This window comes from Rhinatrema bivittatum, chromosome 3 (genome assembly GCF_901001135.1).
Source record: "Rhinatrema bivittatum chromosome 3, aRhiBiv1.1, whole genome shotgun sequence".
In the NCBI taxonomy this organism is placed as follows: Eukaryota; Metazoa; Chordata; class Amphibia; order Gymnophiona; family Rhinatrematidae; genus Rhinatrema; species Rhinatrema bivittatum.
This window is the reverse complement of record NC_042617.1, coordinates 339,155,770-339,178,490: the sequence shown is the minus strand read 5'-3', so window position 1 is coordinate 339,178,490 and position 22,721 is coordinate 339,155,770. Positions and strand designations below refer to the sequence as shown.

At 40.3% G+C, this 22,721-nt stretch overlaps 1 protein-coding gene across 8 annotated transcripts in view; it reads right to left on the bottom strand.

Moving 5' to 3' along the window:
• Positions 1–22,721, bottom strand: part of ASCC3 (activating signal cointegrator 1 complex subunit 3) — a 1,498,074-nt gene that overhangs the window by 414,474 nt on the left and 1,060,879 nt on the right. For all 8 annotated transcript variants that reach the window (XM_029595357.1, XM_029595354.1, XM_029595356.1 and 5 more), the window contains one exon: positions 4,647–4,766. In XM_029595357.1, coding sequence (XP_029451217.1) covers positions 4,647–4,766 — 120 coding nt within the window. The remainder of the gene's footprint in view (positions 1–4,646; positions 4,767–22,721) is intronic.

The following is a 22,721-nucleotide window of genomic DNA, read 5'->3' as shown; positions in this document are numbered from 1 at the left end:
GAGCCACAGAAGAGAAATCTTCCTCCCCTTTCCAGATCTGAACCCAGACCTGTAGCACCCCTGTGCTCAGAGGGATATATTTTTGTTTTGTTAGTCATTTGAATGATTTGCCTGGAATTGCTAATTGGATTTTGCTGAACCCAGCTTGAGGGGTTAGCAAAGTCATCCAGGGGATTTGGCCCCACCAAACTGGATTTAGAGGAATATTGTGTTTTTTTTCCATTTGAAATGTTTGTCTGGAATTGCTAGCTGTTTGGTGTTTTGTGCAGGGGAAAGGGTGCAAACATCCTGAGTTTAGAGGGATACTGGGGGTGTTTCTTTTCCCTGTGAAATGTAGCCATTGAGCCAGAGGCTGCTGGAGCCCAGAGCCAGGCTCAGTCTTTAAGACTGAAAGTGGGAAGGTTTTCTTTAACTTGCTAAACTGAGCGGAGAGAGCTGCAGTAGGCGAGGCCCAGATTCCTGCTTAGCATTTAAAGTGGAATTGTATATGGCTTTTTTTGTGGGTTTTTGTTTTTTTTAATTCCTGTTTCCTTCAACCGGGCTAGATGCAGCCAGGGAAGAAAAATACACTGATAGTACACAGAACTAGACTTGACATTTAAAATTAGGATGTGAGAATTTTGCCAAAGTGTTACTCTGGGGAGGGAGTAGGGTGGGAAGGGATGTAATGGGTGAAAATATTTGTAGATATACCGTACAGTTGTTTTTGGAGTTTCATGTGCTGATTGAAATGTTATTGCTGTATACCTCAATAAACCTATATTGGAAAAAAAATTAGAATGTGAGAATTTTGTTTTGGTCTTTTTCTAAACAGAGTCAGACCCTGCTCGATTCGAGATAACTTAGCTGAGGAAGTCAAGACTCTGTCAGTTGCTGACTTGTCATTGTGAATGGTGGGACCAATGCACCTGATCCTGAGGAGCTAGCAAAGGAAGTCAAACAGGTGCTCAGGGCACAGATGAGCAGCTCAGGAGGAGGGGCTAGGACAAAGCAGTGACAGCATATTTTGCAGTTTGAAAAGCATGCTCTTAAAATTTCCCAAAAAACTTCTGTACACCATTTAGCAGGTGAAATTGTGTGCAGGTAGTTTTGGTGGGATAATTTTCAAAAGGAGAAGTATGTGCATACTTGTACAAATGTACGTTCCCTTTGAGAACCAGTATAACTTATGCATATATTTAGCATCCGTTTACGAAAGCTGTTACAAAATTACCTCCCAAAAAAAAAAAATTCCAATCCTAACAGTATATGGGGACAAATGAACAAAGTAACTATAAACTTAAAAGAGGGCACATTGTTGGATTCATTATGAAGTCCTGATTACAAGTGCACTAAACATGCAGAGTTTCATTACAGTTCAAGTTTCCATAGATACCAGGCAGCGTTTTTTAATTTCCAGTCTGAGGATTTAAGGCCACTCCAACCTAAGTCAACAAGGCCAGAGTACTAGGATAAGTACTATTTGAATACACAGTGGTCTCACTTTATAGCAAACCACTTTATATCAAATCTTGGTGATCATAAAATGGAAGGCTCAGCCCTCAGGTGAGATTTTTACATTTTTTCTTACAGCAATCAACTCACAGAAGAAACATTAAATCACTGTCCTTCCTTAGAATGATCTTTCTTGGGTGATGGTAGCTCAGTGGAGCTACACATTGCATCACATGACCTGTGGAAGTTTCCAGATGAAGCGCGTGCAGAAAGGGGGCCCAATGCCACTCAATTTAACGATTAGCACAGAAAGCAAGTGAAAGGGGAGAAGCCTGGGTTGTGGGACTCCTATGAGCTGCTGCTGTCAGAGAACAAACCTGGCAAACGAGCCATTCAGCTTTGTTTAAGAAGCACTCTCAATAGAGGTGACATAAAAGACTATACAGTGCAACAGGAAAACAAAACAAAACAAAAAAAAAATCAATAAATGATTTAGTGAAAGAAATCTGTTTTTTTAAACATTTTTTTCATACCTTTTTAATTTCAACAAAAATGAAATTTCACACTCCAGACATGTAACCAGAAGGCAAGACGACAACTTTGGGAAGGAACAGTAAAAGGACCAGGGAGGCTGGTAGTTGGATTTCTACCAAGAAAAGACCTTGTAGCATTAACAACAAATGTTGAGTCTCGATACGTGTGAGTATGAAGGCAATGGTCCTTAAACAGGCAACCAAACATCATAATCCTGTAAGGTAAATCTTTTGACACAGCATACATTAGAAACATAATGTGATAGTTAATTAGGTATTGAGCTCCATAACAGGTCTGTTGGTATAAAAAAAAACAAAAAACAAAGCAGGATGGATTGTCTAAGAGTTTTAGTCCAGTCCATACACAGGACTGAAAGCTGATGCAGGGAACACAACATGTTATTTATAATTGTGAGGGTTAAGGAAAGAGCTTGAAGGCATGATTGGCTGAGTAAAGGAAATGAATGACACAATCTTAGACAGACATTTAGGATGGGCATGAAGCACCACCATATCATGATATAATTTAGTGTAAAGCACTAAAAAGCCTGACCCTACTGGATGATGTGACTACCACCAGGCCTGGATTTGTCAAAAGGCACACTAGGCCTGTGTCACTGGCAGCAAAAATCTGGGAGAGGATGGGGCATGGAAGATTTACTGCTTTCCAGCTGTGCTGAATTTCATTTAGCAGAGAATGGCCCTCTGCTTCCTGATCCAGCCCCTCCCTGGGAGAAGAGCGAGCCTGGAGCACAGAGAGCAATTAGGAAGGGCTGAATGGGGATCACTGGGGTGAAAAGAGGCTAAGGGATGAGAGTGGATCAGATGGGGGGGGGGGGGGGGAGTGATTTGTTGTGTGTGTGAGAGAGAAGGGATTGATACTGGTGTGTATATGCCAGATTGAGAGGTTACAGCGGAGTTGAAAGGTGGAGCAGGACCAGAGCACAATAGGGATACCTCCTCTCTTTCCTCCTCCCCACCCACTGCAATTCAGGTTCTCTCTCACTTGATCTCAGATTCTATCCCCCAGATCCTGGAACCCACCACCTCAAACATTTCCTACTCCCATTTCCTCTCTCTCAATCCCACAACCTCCTTCTCTCTCCCACTTCAGATTCCTGATTTTCTCCTTTCTTCGATCTTCCCCATCCCTCAGTCCTTTCTCTCTCTCCTCCCCCCCCATTCCCAGTCCTCTGTTTCTCATACTACTCCCTCCCTCCTAACCCCAAGTCCTTTCACCTTCTCACCCCATTGCTAGTCTTCCTCCTTTCCTCTCCCCATCCCTGGTCCTCTCACCCTCTCCTTCTGTTCTGCCCCTCTCTGAGATCTCCTTCCTGTACCGATACTTAAGATCCCTTTTCCTCACCCAATAAAAAAAAAAAAATTATACAGACACAATCGAGGTTGGAAAATTATTTAATGTTTATAATATGAAAGATAGAAATGTTTGCCAGTATTGTTTCAGCTTTTGCCACAGAATCTATGCCTGAGCCTGCTGCAGCAAAATGTGGGACTCTGCCTTACACCTCCTGCTCAATACTGTTCGACCTTACCCGGGGGGGGGGGAGCACAAAAGTAGGGGTGGCAAACGCCTAAATCCTTCTCTGACTACCTCCAAAATTATTCCCTTTTTTTGTGTCAGGAATTCCAGCTATTTTCTAAGGTGGCTTTCATTAGCTTGTTTAAATTGAAGTTGATGCCTCCTGACGCTGAGGGGGGTCCTTATGGAAGACTTCAAATGAAGAAACCCCCCCCCCCCCATCATAAACCTGACAAGTGATGTCCAGGCAGGAACTGACCTCCCTAGTGAAAAACACTCCCCTCAGCTAAATGGATCCTAACGTTTTAAATCAGAAGGTAATCGTGTTATTTTGGTGTGGGATAAGAAAATGGACCAGAGACTTGCAAATTTTCTCCATCTGAAACTGTAAGCCTGCCTGGTAGACTCCTGCCTCGAAGCTACGACTGAAGACAAACCAAACCCATTCTTCACAAAGTTTTCATGCCCAATATGGATCCAGCAGAATGGCCATGTACAGATTAAGGAAGTCAAACATTTCATAAACATCAGAGCCGACCACCAATGGGTACCAAGAGATAATCAGAATCAATAGTCCCTCCCTAGCTGATCGTATACCATGATATTTCATTGCATGGTCAGCAGTACAAATGAAGATCACGAGTCAGGGGTGGTGTCTCCTTCATTCTATTTAAAACCTAGAGGATTATCTTGGAATATTCTCCGACAGTCAGACCAACATTTTTGTTGCGGTTAAAGGCTAGCAGCTGGAGATTTGCCAAGCTGATCCTCTGGATTCTAAATGGCATGACAAACCTACTTTTTACTGAATGTGCATGGACGCCATCCTCTTGCTCTGCTCTAGTTCACTACAAGGACCGAGTTAAGATCGTTTGTAGCTTCTATGGTGGATTCCGGATTAACAGAACAACAGGCACAGTTTACCCAGTTGAGGATAGTTAAGCTTTCTAAATATTCTGAATAGAAAGGGTATGTTAGAGAGGCATTCAGCTCATTTCTATTGCTTTCTACATCTTCCCACATTTCCCACCTCCCTCAAGAGCTTGTTAACAGAGACAGCACTGGCATATTTATCTTCACATTATGAGAGGATGAGAGAACCAATAAGCTCATTTTTTTTGTCCCTTTTCATCTGGTACCTGGTAAGCCTTGTGACTGATGCCATACACTAATGGATTTGCTCTCATCCGCACATAAAGGTAAGTGTAACTTAACCACTTCACTGCTTCTTCCACATTAGTTACTGTTCCCAAAGCAACCTGCAAATAAAAACAGAGAAAAGTTTGCCAAAAAGACATTTGCACATAAGAATTACACATGCAAATTAAATTATAAGTGAGCTTTAGTGATGGTCAGGCACACACAGAAAATTTCCTCGCCTAAAAAGGTGATACTAATTGCATTAAGAAAAAAATTACAGACTGATCCTGCTTGAACCAGGACATCAAATCTCCAATAGCAATGCCTCCCAAATCTATCCTGTGAGACACACAGCAAGTCAGTTTTCAGGATGCCTGCAGTGAATACAGAAGAGAAGTATTTGCATACAATAGAGGCAGTGCATATTCATGGGGGATTATCCTGACAACACGACTGGCTGAGGGTCCCCCAGGACAGGATTGGGAACTATTATTCTACAGTATAACGATAAAGTGGTCAGACTGGATAAGCCAATTGTTCTTTATCTGCCATCATCCGCGATGCTCTCATGTTCCTATTGTACATGTTACTTTAGTTTATTTACAGCCTTGATTTACCACAATTTCAATTTAAATATCAACATAATTTATAATAAAAACAAATACAAAATATAAAGAGCTCCATATTCAGTCACTAGTTATCCATAACAGGCTAACTAGCAGGGTATATTCAACATCACAGAATAACTGGTGAAATTTAGGACAGCTCTACGGCCCGACCGGAGTTAGCCGCAAAAGGTAGCCGGCTCACTCTGCTCCTCCCCACCCTGTCTTATCTGGCTAGAATTTAGCTGGATAAGGCCTGAATATAACTGGGTTAGCCATTTAAACGGATAACTATTACATTATCTGTCTAAATGGCTTTTGAATATGGATCTCTTAATATTCATCACATAAAACCATCAATAAAGTTACTATAAAAGTAGTAAAGATAATATTTTTGTTAAAAAGAAATTAGGAGTTGCACTCTAAACATCATCAAAAGCCTGATGAAACACCATTTTCGGTATCTGCCTAAATTTTTGGATAATTGCTTTCCTTATATAAATCAAAAGGTAACACATTCAAAAAGCAGGTGCATAACAACTAAAAGCTGCTTTTTGCATTGTTTCTGGTCTGATTATTGTTGGAGAATGAAGGTATTTTGGAAAATGGATCTAAATGTGAACATTTTTTTCTATCATTAGGTTAAATTGTTAAAATATTGTAGTTCTATAGCTAAAAGCAAAATAAAATGAAACTTCTGATGACATTTTAGTGAGACTTCTTTTCGCCATTACTTTGAAGTACTGTAGATGAAAATAGCTGATGAGAAAACATAATACATTTTATTTTAGCATATTTTTTTTCATTAGGGTACTGCTTATAACTTAACTGTTGAGACACATTTTGTGATCATATCTCTTTTTTCAAGAAAGTCTGGAAGATAGTCCAAATTCTAAATAAGCCATTAATTACTTTTTATACCAGAAACTGACGACATTATGATGAAGGAAGAAAAACAGAACATGATGGCAAGTGATAAGCAAACTAACTGGTATGGGAGCAGGACAGAAAATGGTAAACTAACAGAGGAACTGGTTGAGCAACAGGACTCAGAAAATGGTGTTCAATGGAAACCATTCTGATGAAGGGTAGAGACTGGTGGGATACCTCAGGGCTCACTGCTAGGGCTGATTTGCTTCAAAATCTTTCTTGGCAATATTAATAAGGAGCTTGAGGGTAAAATATGCTTGTTTGGAGACACACCTGGAGAGACTGAGAAAATCAATGCTAATGTGAAAAAAATAGGAAGCATAGTTTAAGGTTTTCGAAGCTGTGCTGTAGCTGGGAACAAGGACTCATTAGCCATTTATCAAGCAGAATACAAGATCTGGCAACCGTTAACCAGAAAAGAGAACTATGAGTAACCATCTCAAATGACCTGCTTGGCAGTCAATATAATAAAGACATAGGCAAAACTAACAGCATTCTTGGATGCATAAACAGAAAAAAAGGATGGAATAGTGACCTTGTATGTCACTAGTAAAACCCCTCTTTTAGTATTGTGGTCACTTCTGGAGGATATTAAGAGGATAAAAGCAGTTCAGAAACGAGCTGCAACATGACACATATAGATAGGCTTATGGCACTCAAAATGTAGTCACTGGGTGGAAGAGCAGAAAGGAGAGGATATGATGAAAACATTACAATATTTCGCCAGCTTCAATAAAATACCAGAAAGTGACATTTTCCAAAGAATGGAGTGCAAGAGAAATGGGAGGAAGAATGTCAAAAGCAGAACAGATAGAATGAATACGAATATGGGAAAGAGAAAGTGATAAAGAAGGAAAGAACTGCAACAGAAAAAGATAAATGGAGGACCCCAGACAGAGACAACAAAAAGGAGTAGAGAGTGGGATAGAGTATGAGAAAAAAAAGATGCTGAGCCAGAAAATTAAGCCAGAGATACCAAAGGTGGAAAACTATTTTGTTATCTGATAGAGAACATAGATTAAGAAGAAGGTCATTCACTGTGGGGAGGATGGAAGAAGAGAGAGTCTGCACAGCCCGTCTGCCCCGGCTAATCTCGGGGTCAGCGGAACTCTCAGAAGTTCCCAGGTCTGGTTGCACACCAATCTCCACAGAGCAGGCAGAGTGGGCATGGAGAGGACTCATATGGCCAAAAGAAGAGATAGGAAAGCACTGAAATTCCCACCTGTCTCTCTTCCACATTTAAAAACAAAGGAAGACGGGGGTGGAGACACACATACTCTCATCACAGTGGATCAGCTCTCTTTCTATATAAGTGCAGGAAATGGAAGAATTCAGTATGGTGCAGACAGCTGGCTCAATTAGCTAACCTGGCTCTGGCATGTGGATGTCAGAGCTCCTCTACTGCTGCTGTTCTCAACACTCAGGGAGTGACATTTATTTATTTATTTATTTAAATTCTTTTCTATACCGTCGCTAAGTTATATACCATCGCAATGGTTTACATGTAGGCACATAAATTAATGTAGGTGGATGCGTACTATAGTACATTCTAACAGGTGCCACAAAAGGTTCAGTTACAATAAATAGTTAGACAATCAATTGTTCAGTGAAGTAGGTCATGATCAAGTGTACCTGAAAGGTACGGTTCACAGGTAAAAATCATATTTATAGCATTTACAATTACGTTTATTGTGAGGTAGAGTTCATTCAGTGTTCAGTGCAAAATGTCCTGGTCTTACTCAGCCTGGGAGAAGAAAGAGGCTGAATCAGGAGGGGAAAGATGAGAAAGTTCTGCGTGCAGGCCATGAATTACCACACTCAGGGGTTCATGCTATAGTAGAAAGATGAAGCCTGTATGATTGAATAAGTTCTCCAAACGTAACTCCTGCATGTTTAAGAGCCACCACTGATGCCTCCTGCTGCTACACGGTCTGTGAGCAGTGCCCAGATGCTGCTCTGGATCAGGCCATCAGGGCAGTGGCACACCGGTTAGGAAACACTGGTGTAGGCACTCGTAGGCAGGCATGTTTCCAGGAACATGAGAAGCAGTGACTGAAGCCTAGCTGAAAGTAGGAACTTTTATTCTCATCAGTGCAGAAAAGCAGAGGGACCAAACGTGAAAACAAACTTAAACTTGAATAGAGAGAGATATCCTGCAGGCTGACAACTGGGATTTTTCCTTAAACCAGCTCAGTCCTAAGGCCCTTCCAATCCAATTGCATATTATTATAAAGACTATAAGGCCCTTCCAATCTGTACATTTTCTCTTCCTGTGGTATAGCAAACACTGCTTGAAGTTTGACTGTACCTTCACTTCCCAGCAGTTAAAGATCACTGGCTCCTTTCGTATTGGGAGCCACTACTATGTGAAAAGATTATTTCTTCACCAGTGGAATCAAATTATTTGCCATTTAGAAAAAGATGATGACCTGGTTGTTCCCAGGACAGAAAGAGGAATATCAATAGATTGGGTTAATGGAGTAAATTTATGGATAGATAGGAAGGAAGACCATCTTATGCAGGCTATTTGATGTTCGGGTTTTGAGTTTTTAGGAGGGGAAGGGAATAGGATTTGTTTTTTTTAATGTTTTTAATGCTATTGTATATGTTCACCGCCCAGGAGAGATCATATGTCCAATTTAGTATTATTGAAGGAAAAAATGAAATGTTTTTCAGAGACAAATTGAGTCTTTTTTATTTAAAATGATGATTGAACACAAGATTGAGCAGTTTTCAGGGGTTATGAAATGTTTGAGAAGTAGCCTCATGGCTTTCCAGCCAGGAGGCAGAATGCACCAAGAGCTGCAGAAGCTGGCAGCCACAGTTCTCTCGTGCCTGCTCTCCCTGTTTATGCAGGCTCAGTCAGTAATATATACATTTTGATATGCATGTGAATTCCGCCCGCTCTCTGTACATGCCATCAATACTTGAAACCTTGCTGCATAGTACTAGACAAAGTAGTAGGGAAGCAGATATCTAGTCCTTTGTACATTTCGGCCAGAATATAGTTGAAAGTTAATCTCTAGTAATTTAAATGCAATTCACCAATTACTATTTTATCTTTATCTACAACGTGAGGCACATAATTCTGTAACTATTACACAATAAATCAACTGACTAGTAGATTATATTTATTTCAATTAAATTCAGTTCTTACTATTTTTTATCAGAGTAATTCAGCTAAAACTATACTAAAAATAAGGCTATTGCATTCTACTTAAGAATATAGAGTGGTTTCAAGACCAATTATCTGGTTTAATTGCTGAACATGAGTAGTAAAAAAATACACACTTCTGATTGGTTAGAAGCACTAAGTCAAAATGAATATACATAGCTCAGATGTAGTTGAGATTTTGTATTTATGTTATAAACAAACTATTTTAGGAGAACTGATTTTGAATTACAATATGGCAGTCCACAGTTGAATTACAATATGGCAAGGCACAGTTTCATGTGATGTAAGCTAGAAGCAAGGTTGAGAGTTCGCAATACTGTGTGCAACTCTTCTTTGTGTTTTTCTTTAAGTGAAAAAAACAATTTCAAACATTTGCTAAAAAGCAGTCAAGGGTAAATGAAAGCCATTTCCATGGGTAAAACAGTGCTTTATCTGTGGAAATGAGTTTTTAAAATTGCCCACCCAATATGTAGGTAAAGGTATGAGCGTAGCGTCTCTTTGGGCCCACCAGAGGCACTCCCAGGAACAGAATTGGGGAGTGATTTGCATTTACACAAATTATTTTGCATTTTTAAAAGTATGCCCATATTTTTATTAAAAAAAAAACCCAAACTACCTACATTGATCAGCAGGTATAAATGTGTGTGGGAAGACTTTCAGGAATAATTTTCAAATGGAAAGTACATGCCTTAGTTACCTTTGAAAAGTGGTGTAAAGTCCATGTGTAATTCACTTTGAATGTAGGCAGGGAGTTACTAAATTGTCCCCCAAGAGGAAAAGAGAAGCTGCTGAAAATATCAATTACTTATCTTTTTAGCTTGTTGTATGAAAATACAATGAAACATTTAGCCTGACACAAAATTATTCAGAGTAATTAAATCACAAGTGGATAGTGATAAATTGAAGGAGGACCTTCTGAGTCTGGAAAATTGGGCATCCAAATGGCAGATGAAATTTAATGTGGACAAATGCAAGGACATACAGGGAAAAATAATCCATGCTGTAGTTACACAATGTTAGGTTCCATATTAGGTGCTACCACCCAGGAAAGAGATCTAGGCATCATAGTAGATTGACATAGATTGACAATGAAATCGTCAACTGTGGCAGTCAAAAAAGCAAACAGAATGTTAGGAATTTTTAGAAAGGGAATGGTGAATAAAGCGGAAAATGTCATAATGCTTCTGTATCACTCCATGGTGAGATATAGATGCTCTAGAGAAGTTACAGAAAAGGGAAACCAAAATGATAAATGGGATGGAATGGCTCCCCTATGCGAAAAAGCTAAAGAGGTTAGGACTGTTCAGCTTGGAGAAGAGTCAGCTGAGGGGGGATATGATGGAAGAATACAAAATCTTAAGAGGACTAGAAAGGATAAATGTGAATCGGTTATTTACTCTTTCAGATAACAGAAGGATTGGGGGCATTCCATGAAGTTAGCAATTAGCACATTTAAATCAAATCAGATGAAATTCATTTTCACTCAATGCACAATTAATCCCTGAAATTTGTTACCAGAGCATGTGGTTAAGGCAGTTAGTTTACCTGGGTTTGAAAAAGGTTTGGATAAGTTCCTGGAGAAGTCCATAAACTACTATAAATCAAGCTGACTCAGGGAATACCACTGCTATTACTGCCATTAGTAGTATGGGGTCTTTTTAATGTTTGGGTCCTTGCCAGGTACTTGTAGCCTGTACTTGCCATTGTAGGAAGAATGATGCTGGGCTTGATGGACCCTCTATCTGACCCAGGATGGCAAATTCTTATATTTTATAAGCTACACTGCCAGTATATCAATTGTGAGGGAATAAATGATGGCCATTTCTATTTAGAGGGTAATTTTGTAACTGCCCGCTTTGGTGTAAAAGCCACAGGTATCTTTTACTTGTGAACTTTACACTAATTTTCAGCAACACTGTATGTGTGCTTTGAAAATTATCCCAGAAAATCTGCCTGCACGTATTTACACCTCCTAATTTGTGTGGGTAGTTTCTTGAGAAAGTGTGTGCATATTTTTAAAGATTCAAAAGTATGGAGTAAATTTTCATAGGGGTTTTGTACATAAAAATAGTTTTCACTTGCTAATTGACTCGCCTAACTGAAATTGGCCTTGTCTCTTATCTGCAGTTTTTTGGTGGGTGGTCTGGGTTAACTGCTAGAGGGTCTAGGTGCACTGGAGATGGGCTGGGTGAACTGGTTGAGGTATCGATGAACTATGTGTATTTTCAAAACAGTACACGTGCATAAAACTCCTGCCTCTAAGTATAAATTGGGGTTAGTATGCATACTTTATATTTTTCAAATCCTATTACCACCAAACAATATACACAAGAGACAATATCATAAACCAAAGCTCAAGAATTGTAATTTACTGTCTCTCGCCCGCAATGGGCCTCAGGCAGTCGTCAGCCTTCTGAGCAGCATTTTTGTAATCATTTATTGTCGCTTGTATTTTTACTCTTAAAAACTGTTATCCAATTTTTCAGCCAAACTTTATTAAACACATCTCTTAAAATAATATCAACCTGTTGTCTCTATATTGAAACGGGAATACTTAGCCAATTCAGATGCTCATCAGCCACTCATTTTCAACTGGAGCAAGTCCTCAAATTTTGAAAAAATTGAAGACTTGCAAGTCCTCAAATTTTACCCTCCTCACAATGAGAACTTCTGGTTTCTTTACAGTTCATGTACGGATGGTCATGTACAGCAGTTTAATGGATATTAACCCAGTCCTCAAGCACCACGTTTAGCCAGTGTGGTGTTTGGGATCTCCACAACGAATAGGCATGAGGCAGACTGGCATACAAAGGAGGTAGAACATGCAAGTCTACTTCATGGCTATTCACTCTGCATATCCTGAGAATCAGAAGGGCTAGCAGGTACTCCAGGTTCAAGGTGAGCTGCAATCGGGTTTCAGGGATTAGATTTATATCTGAGCATACACAAATGGCATTAAGAAGCTAATTTTCAAAGGCATTTCCACAGGTAAAATGGTGTAACCCCTTTTTCATGGATGGGCTATATACAAGGATCTATAAAAGTATTTATATTTTGGGGCTGTCTCCAACTGATACTCTCCCCATATTCCTGCCCCAAGGGATGGTTTCTTGTCTACTATGGGAATATGAGGAGAAGACATTCTAGGCTCAGGCAGATAAAAGGAATCTGCTTTCAATTGTTTTTTTTTACTCTGGCTCTTTGGGCAAGTAGATGCACAAACCAGGCTGGACTCGCTGGATGGATGTTCAAAATAAAATTCACTGTGATTGATTGCAAAAGAAATAAGATGCATAAATAAGGCAGTGTCCAGTTACATCCAAGTTCTTTAGCCAGATGGAAGTATAGATTGAAAGTGTCCCTTAGTACCGGGGCTTGGAACGTGTTCATCATCCATTGGGTGAAATGAATATTTGTCCCAAGATGGCTGAGGTGTCCTAGCAGTGACTGATGTCCCCCTTCCCCACAGTACCTGAGTTCCAAACAGTAATCCCAAACTCTAACCTGGCTGTGTCTTGCGTCCCTGGGGTGGAAATTCCATTGGGGGGGTCTCCAGATGCCCTTCTCCTCTTCTCTTCAGACAGATTCAGTCTTCCAGGAGGAGAGGCCTCTAGCTGGAATATAGTTTTTAAAGCTTCCAGCCCTGGGTAAGGAAGGGCACAGAAAAGTCTTCCTCCCCAATTCAGGCAAACAAAAGGTAGGCTTGGAAAACAAAACAATCTTCTCTCTTCCCTCCTCTTGGAATGGGCAAAGATGTAAACAGCTCCCTCCTGCACTCCTGGAGAGAGAGGGTTCCAACCACCCAGAAAGCACAGGTCTCAGAACACAAAATCTCACAAATATTTAGCCAAAAGGCTCAAAAATCTGTTTCTCTTTCCTCCAGTCTCTAACCAAGACCTAGCAGGGCAGTGTTTCTCCCTTCCTTATTTAGGCAGGGGCCTTGGAGAGCTCATCCAAAATCAAATCTACACTGCACATACTACCTGAGGCTAACTCCCCCCTTCGGGACTGATATTCTACCAACTCAGTCAACCTCAGGGGGAGGTGCTATAGGGATGGCATCTCCCTCCTAGCTGACTAACTCAAGGGCAGGAATCTAGGGCCATCTACTGGAAACCCAATGGGACTCTAAAATAGTTTGTTCTAAAACTTCCCACCTGATATGTAGACAAATTTCTGAGCATAATGTCTGGAATGCACTTAAGTTTACCACGCGGTGAACATAGGAATTGCTGGGGGAGGGTCTGAAGAGGGGTTTGTAATTCTGTGCATACTCTTGAATTTTCAAACGTATGAGCATAACATTTCGTGAAACATTTCTGCACACATTTTAGCAGGATTAATTGTGTGTAGGGTAGTGTTTGTGGGATAATTTTCAAAGCAAACATGCATAAGTTTGCTTTAAAAAAATGTGTAACTTATGAGCGCTTTCGCCAACTTTCTTATGTGGAATTTAACAAAATTACCCCCTAAAAAGGTATGTATCAGCAGATGAGAATAGATTTTTTTTTATTGTAGGTCTGGGCAGCGGGTGTCTTGAATAAATAATTTAATACGGTATATTTTTTTAAAATTTATGTTTGTTATGGGATCCTAACCACCACCTATATGGAGACTCTTTTCAATCTTCACAATGCCTGTCCTCCAATCAGAAAGCCTCAGCCAGCTATAATTTGTAAATTAAAATAAAAAACGGAAACCACCTAAGAGAATTTGTGGTCCAAGATACTGGCTTCATAAGCAGCCCCAACAAAGAAGTACATTTCCCATTAGGTTAGCATTCTGCTTATGTGATATCAGTTTGTATTGTGTTTATTAACATCTTAAAGTTATGTGAATTTATTAGTTTATTTTTAAAATGCAGGAAAAATGTGTTTGTCAACCAGAGACTTTTCTGTGCTGGATCATGGGGCCAACCAGGTTCCTATCTTTTTAAACAAAACATGATCTCTGCATGGCCTTACCAGAATACAAAATTGTCGTCTAGTAGGCAAAGGGTTTATATTCTTATTGTTCATTCACTGGAGTTGCTGTAACATGTGGTTCCACTACTCATGAGCTATGGAAACCTGCCCTGCACTGAGGAGTAATAAGACTAAAACCAATATCTGATTTGAAGGAAAAATTTCTGCAGAATATAAAGTGCTGAAACTTAATAGCCTCCACTGGTTCAGCGGTCTGATCCTTCAATATCGTTTTAGAAAATGAATGGTAAATAAAAATCTACTTTTGGATATTTGCTGCCACCTAGTGCTCACAGTTCTAAATAACCAAACCAGATTGATTTCTTTCGCTTTGCAGAATTACTGCACTATCAGAAGAAAATCAGTCATTTCTTTATTCTACAAGGAGAAAAAAATGACTGATAAGGATTTGGCTATTAATAGGCTAAGAATTTAAGGCTAAGCACAACATAATAAATGCACACTTGTTAAAAATTCAATGTGAATCATAACATAGCCATTTTTATTTTATTTATAAACATTTGATATTCTGTTTTTTTCTAAGTTAATCTGAAGGACGATTATAATCAAAATTAAACTTGTAAATCAATGACACTAAATATGAACTTAGAGCATGTATATAGGTATGGTTAAAGACAAGAGGTAGATCTTAAGTCATTATCTAGGTTGAAACAGAGCATATAGTAGATAACAAAGGGTCAGTGGCTGAAATGAAGAGCAAGAAAATAAAGATGGGTACAGAATATAGATGCATATATACTGTTCTAAGGCAAACCTTTTGTGTCCAGGTTGCAAGATTTAAATAGGAGTAGTTCATTGGTGGACAAAGTTGTAGGCTCACAATCAGGAAGTTCTGGCATTCAGGTAGTCGAGAGAAAAGTCTCTGCCTCGGAATCTAGGGGAAGGCTTGGCCAAATAGCCAAGCCTTTATTTTATATTTTTCCATAGATGAGGTAAGAAGTCTCAAGGCGAAGGGGTAGTGGTATAATATTCATTTTTTAAATTTTACATATTTTTCTTTTGACAAACAACTCCTTTAATGAAATGAAAATTTCAAGAGTTGAAGAAATTAAAGGTACATTAACCATTTAATTTCATTTATGACACAAAATTCTGATAGTAGAGGTAAGAAAATCCATTGCCAATAGGATTCCTATTCAAGACAGTGCATGTATTGTAACTGTGTTACCAACACATTTCTGAACTTAACTGAAATATTTAATGTCAAGGAGTAACTCATTAGGCTATAACAAGTAGAGCATGTTATGCATGTGATATCGCTGATTGAAACCAACTTATTGTATTTATCATGAAATAAAAACATTAGAAAACTATTTTAAATCAATGCTGTGGACTGGGTTTGGTTACTAAAATATATTTATCATACATCAAACAGAATAAAGAGTTTGATTTTAAGCAATCTGATTGGTTGGAAGAAAAAACATTAATTCCATCGAAATATTCAGCTGCATAGACTTAATAAACTGGATTTTTTAAAATAATAATTTGAACTTTTAGCCTGTCTTCAAATAATGCTCAAAGTGGTTTACAGAATTTGTAGAATTCAAGTACAATAAATCCCTACCCCCAAAAGTTTAAAATCTAAGTGAGTATCAGAGTCGATGCATTATTGCTTATTTATTTAAAACAGTCTAATATTCTGCATCTTCCATTGATTTTGTCTAGTATGGATTACATTAAAATACATTAATATACATAGGAGATAAAGTGACTTCTCCAAGGTCACAAGGAGCATCAGTGGTGGAAATGGGATTTGAATCCTGGTTTCCCGATTCTCATCCTATTGCTGTAATCACTAAACTACTCCTCCTCCCTTAAACTTTATTTAGTTTAGTGAAGAATGCCATGATATTTTAACAATTCTTATAGGAATGATCATGTCTGGCAGCCTAATACCTTGTCAGATTTTAAATGCCTTCAGCTTTGCTTTGGATTAGGGCTTATTATTTTTTTATTTCCAAAATTTGATATTCTGCTTTTTTTAAGACTGAACTCAAAGCAGATTATATTAAAATTAGAATGGAGCAGGTTCTAGAGGTTGACAAACAGTATTAGAACTAGTTAATTTAACTTAAAACACAATAAAGGACAAACATTCAGCAGTATCAGAACTAAATTAATTTAACATTATCAGAACCAGAAACATAGTAAATCTATAGTTCTCCAAGGGAAGTGCTCAAGAATGGTGGAACATAAATAATGTAGCAAAGCAAACTGAGAAAGCAATATCTGTTAATCAGAATCAGAGTCTACAGCAGTGATGATGAACTTCAGTCCTCGAGTGCCTCAAACAGGCCAGGTTTTCAGGATATCCATAATGAATATGCATGAGAATGATTTGCATGTACTGCCTCTATTGTATGCAAATCTATCTGATGCATATTCATTATGGATATTCTAAAACCTGGCCTGGTTGAAGCACTCGAGGACTGGAATTCGCCATCACTGGTCTAGAGTAACGGCTCTATTTGACCTCTCTGGTAAATGCTCATGAGAGGTGGGGCATGGTCAATTAGTAGACAAATCAGAGAAGGTCTGTCCAAATAGCTATGTTTTAGCTTTCTTTCTGAAAGTGAGGTAGCATGTTTCAAGGTGGATGGGATGTGGCACCTTGTTCCAGAAGGAGGGGCAAAGCAGTTGAATGCCTTCTCTCATATGCAGGTTAGTTTAATGGACATCAGAAAGGAAAGGAAAGAAGGGCCCTCTGTCAGAACCAGAGTTCTTTGGCCATGATGTAGGGAGTAAGAAGAGGAGAGAGATACTCTGCGTCCTTTTGTTCATGCATTTGTAGGTGATACAGAGGATTTTGAATTTTATCCTAGATTCAATAAGAAGCCATGATTGTGAAGAATGGATGTAATATGATCTGAAGTTTTAGCATCTACCATGAGTGACCGCTGTATTTGGACAACTTGTAACCATTTCAGGTTCATTTTGGAGATCTCATTTAGCAGTGAGTTGCAATAGTCTAACCAACTAGTGATAAGAACATGAATGACAGAGGCCAGGTGTGTTGAAGGTATTTGTATAGTTACTGGATATAACAAAGATGAAGGAAGGAGGATCGCACTACTTTGGAGATGTAAAAGGTCATTGACAGATTGGAGTCCAGTTGGACCCCTAGGCTCCAGACAGCTGTTTTGGGATGGAAAGGGGTTCCTGGAGGTGATGATTGAGCAAGTAGGGGGTGGCCAAGGCAGCTCAGCCAGATAATTCACATTTGGTAGGGATAGGTTTGAGCTTGTGGTTAAAATACCATTGTGCTATCGTCATGAGTCATTTGTTGAAATTGGAGATTAGGATTATTTGGTCAGCTCCTATGTTGATGTTAAGTCATCAGCAGATGTTGAAGCTTTGAATAAGGTCACAAACTGGTCGAGCATAGATGTTGAAAAGAATTGGGGGAAAAAACTGAGCCTTGTGGCATGCCACAAGTGAGGATACTAGCAATGAAAGATTTGTAGGTTCATACAACAGACTGCGATCTGTTCTATAGGAAAGTTTCGAACCATCGGAGAAAAGTGCCCGCAATGCCAATGTAATGCAGGTGTTGGATCAGTAGATTGTAATCAACTGTATAAAAGGCTGTGGAGAGATCAAGTAGCATAAGGATTGAGTCGCTTGCTTGATTTGAGTTGAGAAGGATCTAATTCAGGGATGGCGAATTCCAGTCCTCGAGGGCCGCAAACAGGCCAGGTTTTTAGGATATCCACAATGAGCACACGCATGAGAAAGATTTGCATCCAATGGAGGCAGTGCATGCAGATCTTTCTCATGCACATTCATTGTGGATATTCTGAAAACCTGGCCTGTTTGTGGCCCTCGAGGACCGGAGTTCGCCATCCCTGATCTAATTTTTGACATCTAAGAGGCCAGTTTCAGTTCTGTGACATTTCCTGAAGCCAGATTGACTTCTAAACCTCCTCTGGTGACCCAGTAGCTAACTGGGCTTTCAGGATATCCAGAATGAATATGCTACATCTCCAATTATATCTCATGCCTATTCATTCTGGATATCCTGAAAACCCAAATGCATACAAGATAACTAGGACAGGCTTGGCAATCCTTTAGACACTGAACTCCAAAACACGGGCATTAAGTGTCAAAAAAAAAGCCTCATCAGTTAAGGATTACTATTCTTTCTCATATATTACATGTATGATATACAATGGGCCGGATTTTAAATGCCCTGTGCGCGTAAATCCGGCCGCATTTACGCGCGCAGGCGCGCCTATTTTGCATAGGGCGCCGGCGCGCGCACAGCCCCGGGATGCATGTAAGTCCCGGGGCTTCGTAAAAGGGGCGGGGAGGGGGCATGTTCGGGGTCAGGGGGCGGTTCGGGGCGGGACCAGGGGTGTGGTACCGGCCCGGGGGTGTGGTCAATGCCTCCGGACCAGCCCCCGGGTCGGGTGATGGCATGCCAGCAGCCCGCTGGTGCGCGCAGATTTACATCTGCTTTCAGCAGGCATAAATCTGCCAACAAAAGGTAGGGGGGGGCTTTAGATAGGGCCGGGGAGTGGGTTAGGTAGGGGAAGGGAGGGGAAGGTGCGTGGGGGTGGAAAGAAAGTTCCCTCCGAGGCCGCTCCGATTTCGGAGCGGCCTCGGAGAGAAAAAATGTGCATCCCCTTGTGCGCGCCGACCCCGGTCTGGTGCGCCTGGTGCGTGAACAAAAGTATGCGCTTGTGCAAAATTATAAAATCTACCCCAATGCTTGTACATGTTTTTGTACTTATATTTTGCTTTCTATATATCTCTCCTTCTGTTAGTTCCAGCTTGACAGCATAGCAGCACTGTAAAAAATAATTTCCTTAATATCTGCCAATTAAGCAAGGAAATAATGAGCACAAGCAGAAAGTTATTGCTGCTCATTTGGTGCATACATATTGTAAAATGTTGAAAAACATAGCAGCTTGTCAGAGAAAAGCATCTTGCAATCATAAAAGAAACAGCGACATACACTGATCATAGCAAGGAATGTACAATAGCAGCAAATCAAGGAACAAGACCACTACCTTGTTTGATCCTGTTTTTTTCTTTTTTACATCCATTCTGATTTACAATTAGTAGTCTCTCAACATTCCACAGTTGAACAAATATGAGAACAAAATCACAGTTGTTTTAAACGTGTTGGTGTTCTTATTCACTAGTTATCTGGCTTGTAGTTAGAACTGACCAAGATGGGGCATGGAGCGGCTGCCTTATGAGGAAAGGATAAAGAATTTAGGGCTGTTCAGTTTGGAGAAGAGACGACTGAGGGGGGATATGATAGAAGTCTACAAAATCATGAAAGGACTTGAACAAGTTTATAAAAATCAGTTATTTACTCTCTCAGATAATAAAAGACCAGGGGGCACTCCATGAAGTTAGCAAGTAGCTCATTTAAAACAAATTGAAGAAAATTATTTTTCACTGAGCGCATAGCTAAGCTCTGGAATTCATGTCCAGCGGATGTGATTACAGCAGTTAGTGTAAATGGGTTTAAAAAAGGTTTGGAAAAGTTCCTAAAGGATAAATCCATAAACTGCTATGACAGTAATTAATCAGCAATAGTAGCTTATGATCTATGTAATGTTTGGGTACTTGCCAGGTTCTTGTGACTTGGATTGGCCAATGTTGGAAACAGGATACATCAAAATTGCTTACCTTGTAATAGGTGTTATCCCAGGACAGCAGGATGTAGTCCTCACATATGGGTGACATCACTGAACGGAGCCCAGCACGGGAAACCTTTCTGTCAAAGTTTCTAGAACCTTTTGACTGGCCCTGAGAGGCCACTGAGCATGCCCAGCATGCCATGATATTCTCTGCCACAGGTGTCTCTCTTCAGTCTCGTATGTAGCAAAAAGCGTTAGCAAAAATAAAATAATAAAAGGTATGAGGCCCAACTCCGCGGGGTGGCGGGTGGGTTCTGTGAGGACTACATCCTGCTGTCCTGGGATAACACCTATTACAAGGTAAGCAATTTTGCTTTATCCCAGGACAAGCAGGATGCTAGTCTTCACATATGGGTGAATAGCAAGCTAGAGGCTGAGTCCTTTCGTTGTGAAATATTGTTGTTGAAAAGGGATCAGCCGGAGATCACAGAAGATTGGATGTGGAAGGAGTTGGGATTAAGCTGGAAACAAATTCTTTAAGACAAATTGTCCGTAGGCCGAATCTTGTCTTCCTTCTTTGTCCAAGCAGTAATGAGCTGCAAAAGTGTGAAGGGAACTCCATGTTGCTGCTTTACATATGTCAACGATTGGCACTGAACGAAAGTGTGCTACTGAAGTTGACATTGCTCTTACTGAATGTGCCTTTACTCGCCCTTGAAGAGGAAGGCCTGATTTTTCATAGCAAAATTGAATGCAATCTGCTAGCCAATTGGACAAAGTATGTTTACCCACTGCTTTACCCGGTTTGTTTGGGTCGTAAGATACAAAAATTGAGTGGATTTTCTGTGGAGTGCAGTAAGGTCTATATAAAAAGCAAGTGTACGCTTACAGTCCAAGGTGTGTAAGGCTGTTTCTCCTGGATGGGAATGAGGCCTTGGAAAAAATGTGGGTAAATTTATGGATTGATTCAAGTGGAATTCCGTAACTACTTTGGGAAGGAATTTTGCATGTGTACGGAGAACCACCCTGTCATGTAGGAACTTTGTATAAGGTTCGTATGTGACAAGTGCTTGTAACTCACTAACTCGTCTAGCTGAGGTAATGGCTGTGAGGAAGATAGTTTTCCAAGTGAGAAATTTAAGATCACAAGAGTCTATGGGTTCGAAAGGAGAGTGCATGAGTCTTGTTAATGCCAAGTTCAGATCCCAGTCTGGGACAGGTGGTCGAATTGGTGGTTTAAGGTGAGTTAAACCTCTCATAAATTTACTTACGAGAGGTTGTGTGGAAATAGGTGCATCTCCCAATTTGTTAAGGTAAGCAGAGATTGCACTTAAATGTACTCTGACAGATGAAGTCTGGAGACCAGATTCCGAAAGATGGTATAAGTATTCCAGTAGGGAATTTGTGGGGCAGGTGAAAGGATTTATATCCTTTCCCGAGCACCACAAAATGAATCTCTTCCATTTAGAAGAATAGTTCTTTCGTGTGGAAGGTTTACGTGAAGCTATAAGCACTTGAGATATATGAGATGAAAGATTAAGTGGTTGCAAGATCAAGCTTTCAACATCCATGCTGTCAGGGAAAGGGACTGAAGGTTGGGATGTCGTAACCGGCCCTGATCCTGAGTTATGAGAGTGGGAGCTACTCCCAGTTGAATGGGACCCCTGACTGAGAGGTCTAGGAGTGTGGGAAACCATACTTGTCAAGGCCAATATGGGGCTATGAGTATCATGGTCCCCTTGTCCTGTTGTAGCTTCACTAGAGTTTTGGTTATGAGCGGTATTGGAGGATACGCGTATAGTAGGCCTGAGTTCCAAGGGCGAGCAAAGGCATCCTTGGCTGGCTGGTTGTTCTGTTTGTGCAGAGAACAGAATTTGTCCACTTTGTGATTCAGATGTGACGCAATCGTTGGTTGACCCCAACGTTGAAATATCTTGGTCACCACTGCAGGATCTAGGGACCATTCATGTGGTTGGAATTGACGACTGAGTCGATCCGCTACTACATTGTGAATGCCTGCCAGATAAGTGGCTCGTAGGAACATTGAGTGATTCAGGGCCCAGCCCCAAATTTGTGCAGCTTCTTGACACAGGAGATACTAGCCCGTACCTCCCTGTTTGTTGATGTACCACATGGCTACTGTGTTGTCTGTTTGGATGAGAACAGTCTTGTGTGAAAGGCAGTCCTTGAACGCATGCAGTGCGTAACGTATCGCTCGAAGTTCCAGAAAATTGATTTGATATGTGGCTACGAGTTTTGTCCAAGTCCCTTGAGTGTGGAGATTGTCTACATGAGCTCCCCATCCCAAGGTGGATGCATCTGTAGTTAAAGTAATCTCTGGGACTGGTTGTTGAAAAGGTAGGCCTTTACACAGGTTGTCTTTGTTGGTCCACCAAAGTAGAGAGGATCTTATTTGGTGGGTCACTTGAATTGGGTAGTGAAGTGGTTGAATGGCTTGAATCCATTGTAATCTTAAAGTCCATTGGGCAACTCGCATGGCCAACCTTGCCATAGGAGTAACATGAACTGTGGAGGCCATGTGGCCTAGCAGTATAAGAAACTGATGGGCTGTGGTTTGTGTCCGTAAGGAAATGGAATTTACTAGTAGAATAAGGGCATCTGCATGGTCTATAGGTAGAATGGCCTTTGCTAACTCTGTGTTCAACTCTGCTCCTATGAATTGAAGCAGATGAGTTGGAGTGAGATGGGATTTTTGATAATTGATGAGAAACCCCATGGAGTGAAGTAGAGCAATTGTTCGAGTGAGAGAAGTTATTGCTCCTTG